A 9,676-nucleotide genomic window follows, 5' to 3' on the forward strand; every position below is an offset into this window, starting at 1 on the left:
CGGCTGCATATAAACATCAGCGGGGAAGGGGAAGCTTTTAAAATGACCGATGCCTGGGTCTCTATCTAGAACAATTAAACTGAAATCTATGGTGATGAGGTCAGGGCACCAGAATTTTAAAAAATCTTCCTAGAGATTCTATTGGAGAGCCAAGCAGAGAACCTCCTGGATAATCCTTGCGACGGCCTGGTCTTAACCTTCTTTAACCCTATGTGGGGCTCTCGCCAACCCCTCTCTCTCCATCCTGCTCCCCTGCCAAAAACACAGCCATAGGGGCCTACACCCTGCTTCCCCACAAAGCAGACCTGCAGGCACATAGACTACCAACACAGGCGGTAAGCACCGAAGCACCATAACCTCAGTTCAAAAGGTACCACCCAAGGGGGACGCCTGGGTGGCTCAGCAGTGGAGCATCTGCTTGGCTCAGGGCATGATCCTGGGGTCCGGGGATCAAGTCCCACATCGAGTCCCACATCGAGCTCCCTGCATGGAGCCTGCTTCTCCCTCTGCCTGTGTCTCTGTCTCTCATGAATAAATAAATAAAATCTAAAAAAAAAAAAAAAAAAGGTACCACCCAGATGCATCAGAAGAGAGAATCAGAGGGTCAAACCTATTCCAAGCGTAAACAGGGAAAACTGGTTTTTTTGTTTATGTGTTTCTTGGGTTTTGGTATGTGGGTAGGAACCAACGAAAGGATGTTTCCAGCCACGGAGAACTGAAGCAACCTGAAGAAGAATAAAGTTTTAAACACCAAAATAGTAAAAGGTTCCCACTTTTACTCCCTCAGCAGATTTCTAGCACAGGGCTAACACGATGGATCTCCCTTGAAGTTGGGACATGAGAAATAAAGGGAACTTGAGTGATGTTTCCTTTTTGAATTTCTGATGGCAGGAGCTTTGTGAGTGCAATGAAGGCGGCAGGTTCAGGCCTGCGAGGGCCCCAGATGGCCCCAAGTATTCCCGAGAGTCCAGGAGGAAATCTAAAAATCCCATCTGGTTCTGAGCGGGCAGCAAGGCCTACAGGCCCCTAAAGGAGTTGGCAGTGGGACCTCCCGGCCAAGGCTTTACAAGGTTGAGTCCATAAGGAGGTGGAGTCAAAGAGAACACGACTGTGCCTCAAAAGAGATGTAATGCCAGGAAACCACTAGGGAACATTCAGTGTAGACGGCATAAGTATCTAGAACCATAGCTATGTTAATAATAATCCATATTACACTTATAGTCAGAAAAGAAAAACTGGCTTTGAGTTCTTGCTCTGGCACCTACTGTGCGACCTGGGACAGGTTATTTAATCCCTGCTGCGTTCTTTTCATGTGTAATTTGAGAAAATAATAATACCTCTCTCATAGCATTGTTGTAAAGATGGGGTTAAAATCTTTGCAACCATCCATCCCACCAATATTTACCAAAATCTTTGCAATCATCCATCCCACCAATATTTACTCTTATGTGCCAAGGATTTTGCTGGACACCAGCAATATAAGACATCACAGATCCTTGACCTCAAACTGCTTACAGAGCTGGGGGCAGGGGGAATTTTAACCATGACTAGGGCTCTGGGGAAAAAAAAAAAAAAAAACAAACTGCAAGAGAATAACAGGGCAAGGGGATCAACCCTGGGGGTTCTCTGAGAGTATTTTAGCTGAGATTTAAAGGACGAAATCAAACTACCTAAGAGAGAGAAAGAGAGTTTTCCAGACCGAGGGAAGAGCAAGCATATTTGTAGGCTCAGAGGCAGTAGAGTCCTGGTTATGAAAGGCCAGTGACCCTAAAGCAGAACATGCTGCAGAGATGCACGTGGAGCCGCAGATGGGACCAGACCCCACGCAGCCTGGAGGCGTGGGAAGGCTTCTGACTCCCAGCCTAGGCACAGCGAGAAGCCACTGGGTTTTGAGCTAGAAGGTCTCAGGATCCAGGTCACACTTTAAGAAGCCATGTGGATCAAGAAAGGAGCAGGAGGGATGCCTCAGAAACCAGTCAGAGAAGTGGTCTAGACAAACTAAGCTGGTGGCTTGTACTCTAGTGGTGTCACCAGAGAGAGCGAGGGAGGGGAGAGACAGAGAGAGGGAGGGACTCAACATCTCCATTTGGGGTGGACTGCAAGGGGGGGGGTGGTGGTGACAAAGAACACATCAGGATGGCTGCCAGGCTTCTGGAATGAACATCTGGGTAGTCACGGGTGCCATTTACTGAGACGGAGAAGACCAGAGGTGGGACGGTTTTAAGAGAGGAGAGGTCGACCAAGGATTCATTTTTGAAATATGTTTGTGAGGTCTCTGCGATACGCACGGAAAATACCCGCAGGCAGGTGAATACACAGGCTCAGAGTCCAGGGAGAAAGGTTTCCAAGGACCTGCCACGCATCTGCCTTTGGCCTCTGATCTCACTAAATAAAGCATCTTTCGGGGTCAAGGTTGTGGTAACAGGGTACCTGACTTCCCTGAGCCGCCAGCAAGAGTTCCAGGCACTTTAGGAAACTTTACCGAGGCTGCTGCCTCTGCGGATTAGGACTTTTCCCCCCCACGGGGAAGGCAGGGGCAACTGACCCTGGGTTAGCTCACCCTCCCTTTATGGGAACCCTACTCAGTGGGAAATCTACCACCGAAAGGTAACCGACCTTCTTCCAAAATGTCCCAAACGATGACATCATCAAGCGTTGCAGTAGCTTGTCACCGCTGGTAAACAGACAAAAACGTTGAATTCACTCAAATTGTCTTTAACCAACTGGAATTCTTTCATTTAGACCGACCTGCACATGGGCTCTGGGATCAGCACAAGTTCCAATCCTTGGGGAAAGAGAACACCACTGGGCCTGTATTTATTTTTTTTTTTAAGTTTTTGTTCTTGTTTTTAACTGACCACATCCTGAGTTGAGAGCAAACACTCTGCAGAGAGCTGAGCCTTTCTTTCTGAACGTGGCCCTACAGAGAAACTTCCAGGGACACTAAGGAAGCGTCCAGGCCTCTCCCTCCGAGAAGTCACCCTGCAGGGCCCCCCACCCCCACCCCGACCCCCACCCCCCCAGCCCGGCGGGCAAGGCGCCGGCCCCGCAGGGACTGGAAATTGCTCAACCCGAGAACCTGCTTGGGGTAAAACCCCAGAGGGGAGCGGAGCGGAGGGGGGGCCGGAGCTCTGGGAACCAGGACGCAGAGGCAAGGAAAGAGCCCGTCGGGGCGCCTTCTGCCTCCCATCCCTCAGCACCGTCCAGCTCAGCCCGGCCACCTGCTTTCTCTGGCAACCATCCCCGCCCAAGGCACCCCCACCCCCACCCCCACCCGCGGCACCCCCCCAGCCCACATCTGGCGCTGCGCGGAGGCTGGGAGTGGGGCCAGAGGGAGGAGGGGGGCCGAGGGGGGAGCGGGGAGCGGGGCCTGGGGAGGAGCGGGGGGCGGGGCCGGGGAGGAGCCGGTGGGGCCTGGGGTGGAGCGGGGGGGCTGGGGAGGTGGGGGGAGCCTGGGGAGGAGCCGGGGGGGAGCCTGGGGAGGAGCGGGGGGGTGCGGGGGTCCAGAGGGAGGAGCCGGGGGGAGCCGAGGGGGGGCTTGGGGTGGAGCGGGGGGGGCTGGGGAGGTGGTGGGGGTGGGGAGGTGCCGGGGGTCCAGAGGGAGGAGCCGGGGGGAGCCGAGGGGGGCCTGGGTAGGAGCCAAGGAGCTGGGGGCGAGGACTGGGGAGGAGTGGGGGCCTCGGAGGAGCGAGGGGGGGGGCTGGGGAGGAGCCGGGGAGGAGCCGGAGGGGCCGAGGGTGGGGCTTGGGGGGCCAGGGGGGTTGCCGGGGGGCCGGAGAGGAAGCGGGGGGGGGGGACCAGCGGCGAGGCGCTCCGAGGGGGCAGCTCCCGCCTGCCGGGAAGAGGCGCGCTGACCCTGCGCCCCCCGCACCCCCACACCCCGGCCGCCCCCCGCCTCCCTGCGGACTCGGGCCCAGGTCCCACGGCCCCCCCAGCCCAGCCCTCTGCGCCTCCCTCGCCTCCGCCGCGCGCCCCGGCTCCCCGGCCGCCCCCGCGGGCCCCAGCAGGTGGCCGGCGCCGAGCCCCTCTCGAGCCCCTCTCGAGCCCCGCAGCGCGGCCGGGGGGTCGGGGGGCCGGCGGGGTCCCCGGGTTCGACCCGCCGTACCTGGGGGCCCGCCGCTGCCCCGCTGGCCCTCGCGCCGCCGCGCCCGCCTCCCCGACCCGGGAACAGAAAGCGAAAGCGGAGAGGGCGCCCCGGAGGAGGCGGAGCTGGCAGGCGGCCCCGACCGACCCCCGCCCGGGACGGCCCCGGAGGCGCGCTCGGCGCGGGGCTCCTCCGCGACCGCGGGGCTTCCTCCGAGGGCTCCCGGGCTCTGCGTCTCGGCGCCCCGCGGGCGGCGCCCCAGGGAGCCCGGCAGGTGGCCCGGGCGGGACCGAGGTCGCTCGGCGATGGGCAGGCTCGGCCTCCGCAAGGCCCGGAACCCGGACCATGGGGCGAAGCGCTCAAGCCTCGGGGTTGGGGGGGCACGCCTCCGGGCAGAAGGGGGATTACAGGTAGCCCCCCCCCCGACTGCCCCCCACGGCCCAGGGGCACTTGGGCCGCGAACATTTACATTAAAACGGTTGCTCTGGGGGCCCCTGGGTGGCCCCGGGGTTGAGCGCCTGCCTTTGGCTCAAGGGGTGACCCCCGGGTCCCGGGATCGAGTCCCGCATCGGGCCCCCTGCATGGAGCCTGCTTCTCCCTCTGCCTGTGTCTCTGCCTTTCTCTCTCTCTCTCTCTCTGTCTCTCGGGAATAAATAAAATCTAAAATAAATAATTAAAACGCCTCCTCTGCTTTCTCACATCAAATGACCATTTCTGCTCTCCCCTTAGAACGTTAAGACTGGATGAAAGGTCCAGAAGAGCCCAGCTTTGAACAACTGAGGGTAAATGAAGTAACAGGACAGGAAACCTCAAGCTTTCATATTGACCAAATGCTACAAGTTGGTGAGTGGGACCAACCGGTCTGGGACCTTTTCCCTACTGTCCTCAGCCTTTCCCCTCTCATTTCTTTCCTAACCTCCTTCCCTTTGGTTCCAAGACGCTGGTACCGTATTTCTCAACCTTTGTTTCTCAATTTTACGTTCCTTTTGAAAAATAGCAAAATGTATTTTATTCTGGGGAATCTCTCCAGTTAAGGGTATTTTGTAATATAGAATTAGCATTCCGTCCCCAGCCCCTAACAGGGTGAGATCTAGGTAAGCGTTTTCATTCTATTCCAGTAAGAAATGGGCTTTGGGATTAGGTGATTGTTTTTCATTTGCGATTGTGGCAGGGGTTCAGCGGGTAGCTGTAGCCTCCAAGGCCTCCACATGTCTGCGAGTGATCCAGTCTGCTCCGATGAGAACTTCTTGTCCTGTAAACTCATGCATGCTTTGTGGATCTGGAGGGGCAGATGGAAGATCACCAACCCAGGCACACTGCATAATAGCAGGTGTCCCCTAAGAATCTAACAAACTATGTTGCGGGGACTGTGATCACTCTCCAATTCACCTGTTCACTGAAAGCGATAAATAATGCCAACAACCCCACGTCGTGTTCAGTATGCATGTAATTAAAAAGATGGAAAAGAAAAATAAAACCACCAAGATGACCAGTGACATTTTATTTTATTTATGATAGTCACAGAGAGAGAGAGAGAGAGAGAGAGGCAGAGACACAGGCAGAGGGAGAAGCAGGCTCCATGCACCGGGAGCCCGACATGGGATTTGATCCCGGTTCTCCAGGATCGCGCCTTGGGCCAAAGGCAGGCGCCAAACCGCTGCGCCACCCAGGGATCCCGACCAGTGACATTTTAAAGACTCATTTCTATGTCGTATCAGTGAAGGTTTGATCACAGAGAACAGAATCCATTCAAGCTGTTTAATTAAAAAAGGATTTATTGCAGGCTTTTACATGACTTACATAATCAACGGGAAGGTTTAAAGAACACACGCTAGGGGGAGCTTCCAAAAACAAATTCCAAGGCCCTAGTGTAGAACTTGGCCACCATTGAAACTAGTTCTCTTGCCACAAACTCGGAAGCCATCTGCTAAATTGGGCAACTGCTAGCACAGGTGATGGCTTCAGAACCGTGTCATGATGTTAGCGTCCAGCAAAATGAGTATCTCAAGCTGGGTTTCTCTCCCTACTTAAAACCCAGTTTCAAATTCAACTCTTTTACCGGTGCTTTTGTTTGGCAGAGCCTAATGCACACCCAGAACCTAGGAGCGAGGAGATCCAGGGGATGGATTTGCTTTCCAGACTCTGCAGCGGAGTGAGGAATTCTGAAACGAGGTTGGAAGATGTGCTGAGCAAGCCAATCAGAATGTTCACCGTCAATATTAAGCTGTATTGAAACTGGGCAAATAGAAAAGAAAAACCATCGTAAGGAGATCTCAAGTAATTTGGAATGTCTTTATGGATTAAAAAAAATTGGGATATTGATTGTAAATCTAACTTATGAGAGGCATGGGGCACTTGGGAGTGTGATGAATATTTTTACCTCTGTGACTTAAACATACTACAGGCATCAAGTTATGGTTTATTATGTTTGAGGTCTCTAGGGGCTTTTCTCCCACCTTTTGTCTGTTCAGCAGGTGTGCTTCCCCTCCTCGTAAATGCATAGCCACATGCCTCAATCTCAGTCTAGGCTGCACTCAGCAACCCCTTTCTCTGGCCACAGTGATTGGTCTGAGTGACACACAGGCTGGCTGGGTCTGAGAACCCAGAAGGGGGCCTGCGGACCAGCCACGACCATCCTTGACTTCATGCAGGATAGAAACAAACCAAAAGTCAAGGGGAAGTGAGAGCAGAGTTTACTGAAAATCTAGACAGAGTAGAGATACAGACAACATCTGGGAAACTCGGAAAGGAGACTGAGTCTCATCTTTGCTTGGGGTCTGGGGGTTTTATTGAGAATTGTGGTCTGATCTCAGGCAGCCAGGAACTGATCAAAACAAGGACCAGTAGGGCAGCCTGGGTGGCTCAGGGGTTTAGCCCGCTGTCAGCCCAGGGCGTGATCCTGGAGACCCCAGGATCGAATCCCACGTTGGGCTCCCAGCATGGAGCTTGCTTCTCCCTCTGCCTGTGTCTCCGTTCTCTCTTTCTCTCTCTCTCTCTCATGAATAAATAAATAAAATTTAAAAAAGAAAAAAAGGACCAGTGCTCAAGCATGGTCCCTAAGTCACCCATGCTCTAGAGCCCAGGGTCCTGGCGCCAACGTGTCTGAAAAACATACAGGATGACCTCAACTGGTCACTCCGTAGATACTCTCTTTTGTGCTGGAAGACTCAAAAAAAAAAAAAAATCATTAACTCCTTGACCTTTACACGGGGAGGACGTACCTTAACTGTACAGTAAGGCATGTGTAAAAGTGGGGGTGCAGGTCCTAGCAAGGAGAGAAGCAGGAAAAGGAGCAAAAAAATGCAGTTCTTCCTGGAGTCAAGCTTCCAGGAAGCTTCAGCTTCCCTGTCTCCAAGGATTGGCACAGGACAAAAGCCAGGCCAGTCAGTGGCCTTGCCAAGCATTATACTGGCTGGTGCTGGCAGGGAAGCCTCTTTTTTTTTTATTCCTCTTGTGGCCTTAGAGTTAGCGTCCAAATTCCCACTGTGGGGCAGGGCCTAAGAACATGAAACCCACACCAAAAAGGAGAAAAAGAGAAATAAGAGGCAGAGTTTAAGAGCTCCCTTTGTTGGGCAGCCTGGGTGGCTCAGTGGTTTACCACTGCCTTCAGCCCAGGGTGTGATCCTGGAGACAGGGGATCGAGTCCCACGTCAGGCTCCCTGCATGGAGCCTGCTTCTCTCTCTGCCTCTCTCTTTCTCTCTGTGTCCCTCATGAATAAATAAAAAATCTTAAAAAAAAAAAAAGAGCTCCCTTTGTTGTGCAAATGTTCTGATTTCACCCTCAGGCTTGAAGCTGGCTCCTCTGGAAGGCTACTTCTTCCAGGCCCCCCAGCGTCCTTCCAATAAACCAGCCCTCTTGGATAAAGACTGATTGAACTGGCTATCAACTGCATGCAATTTTAAGAGAGATAACAAATCACAGTCTCAATTTTATAACCCACTAGCTCTATGAGTCACTTGATGGAACATAATGTCCTTCGTGTCCCATGGGAAACGTGGGATTTTTTTTTTTCACCCGCCCTTAGCTTCCCATACATTGTTTGAAGTTGACTGACCTAAATTTCAAGGAAGCCTAAACCTGAACTGCATTTCTAATCAACCAACTGGATTGAAGTCATTTTGATAATGTCACTCAATTTCAGATAAGCAGCCCCTAAGAACAACTGCATTTTTTGACAGGCTCCTTGATAAAGCTGCTGCAGCACAATCGCCGACGTCTTCACTCTACACTTGTCTGCTGTGTAGTCTGGAGAGCCCCAGAAATTTCCCTGGCAGTGGGAAGCAACCAAAAGAAGAGTACTGTGACAACAGGAAGGGGTCAGGCTTTGTAAGGGGTCAGGCTTTGTAAGTGTGTGTGTGAGAGAGAGACAGAGACAGAGGGGAAAAGTTGAATCAAAATCTTTTCCTACCACTAACATTCAGGTGTATTTCTTTTACTTACCTTGAAGTTAGTTTCTTCAAAGCTCAGTTAATACTCTAAGTTTGAAAGGCAAAAACCCTGCCCCAGAATCTGTCTTTTCAGGCATTGCAAGACCAGATCAGATCATCAGATCAGCATTTAGAAATATGGCACATGAAAAAAACAAAAACAAAAAGGAAATATGGCACATGAAATAATCACTCTCAAAGATGGTTTAAATCAGGGATGAGTTCTGAGGATTGACATCCATCTTTCAAAACACTGCGTGCCTTCTGCGTGCACAGTATTCTGATATTGTGTGAATGATACCGTTGCCTTCCAGGACATCATCAAAAAAGTGAGCATGTAATAGATTTTCATCAGCCATGGATTTAATATTCAGTTTTGGCTATGGGGGTGTGGGGGAGGACTTGATATCTAGAATTTGAATAGTTGGTAATTTCCCTGGGCCATGAATTAGAATTACAATGAACTGATGTGAGAGAAGGAGCCAAGTGGCCCTTGAGTGGACCAGCCCCACACAGAATCCCCACCCCAATCCAATCCTGTTGTAATAAAAAATCTAAAAACAAAAAAGAAAATTGAGGATGCATTTCTAAAATTTCACTCAGGAGCTTGAAGTGGTCCCAAAATTTTAAAATGTATTTTACAAGAGAAAATATGTACTCAAGTGTGTTTAAAATTGCAGTCCTGCAAAAGCCTTGCAAAAATTTGCTCTACAGATTTCTCTGTCGGCAGATCTAGAAGAAAAGCAGGCCTAGGCCTCTGATCACATGTACCCAGCAGAAACATGAGGTGAAGAAAGGGGCAGAAGGATTCCTTACCTATGACCAGGTCCTGGTGGTCATGTCGTACACCTAGATAAGTACCAAAGCCAAAGCAAGAAAAAGCTAAATCTAGGAGTTCTGTGAAAACTAGGAGATGAAACGTATAGTTCAAAGGGGAGAAGACAAAGCAGTAGGAAATCTGAAACTGGTAAAAGCACGAGGGGCCAAAGAGAGCACATCTCAGTAATAAAAACTGGTATATTTTGAGCATTTCCTACGTGCCGAGCACTGTGCCAAACACTCTATGTGAAGTGGGTCATTTAATCCTCAACAACACTCTAGAGTATGTTCCATTATTATTTCCAGAAAACAAACACAAACAAAACCCCAGAGACTCTGTAAGTT

At 51.6% G+C, this 9,676-nt stretch overlaps 2 protein-coding genes across 5 annotated transcripts in view; one reads left to right on the forward strand and one right to left on the reverse strand.

The window, feature by feature from the left end:
• Positions 1-4,430, reverse strand: part of ERAP1 (endoplasmic reticulum aminopeptidase 1) — a 42,356-nt gene extending 37,926 nt beyond the window's left edge. For 2 of the 4 annotated variants that reach the window (XM_055312807.1, XM_055312806.1), the window contains exons 1-2: positions 4,106-4,430; positions 2,617-2,674 (exon numbers count right to left, since the gene is read on the reverse strand). The gene's annotated coding sequence lies outside the window, so the exon portion shown is untranslated. Of the gene's footprint in view, positions 1-2,616; positions 2,786-4,105 lie in introns of all 4 variants that reach the window. The other 2 variants (XM_055312804.1, XM_055312803.1) reach the window with 1 other exon arrangement.
• Positions 2,640-5,533, forward strand: LOC129501633 (proline-rich proteoglycan 2-like). The gene is made up of 4 exons (XM_055312797.1): positions 2,640-2,677; positions 3,936-4,494; positions 4,814-4,927; positions 5,256-5,533. Exons 1-3 carry the CDS (start codon positions 2,640-2,642, stop codon positions 4,829-4,831), a joined length of 615 nt encoding a protein of 204 aa, XP_055168772.1. The 3' UTR covers positions 4,832-4,927; positions 5,256-5,533.
• Positions 5,534-9,676: the final 4,143 nt, after the last annotated feature.

The sequence above is a fragment of the Nyctereutes procyonoides genome, unplaced genomic scaffold (genome assembly GCF_905146905.1).
Source record: "Nyctereutes procyonoides isolate TBG_1078 unplaced genomic scaffold, NYPRO_anot_genome, whole genome shotgun sequence".
NCBI lineage: Eukaryota > Metazoa > Chordata > Mammalia > Carnivora > Canidae > Nyctereutes > Nyctereutes procyonoides.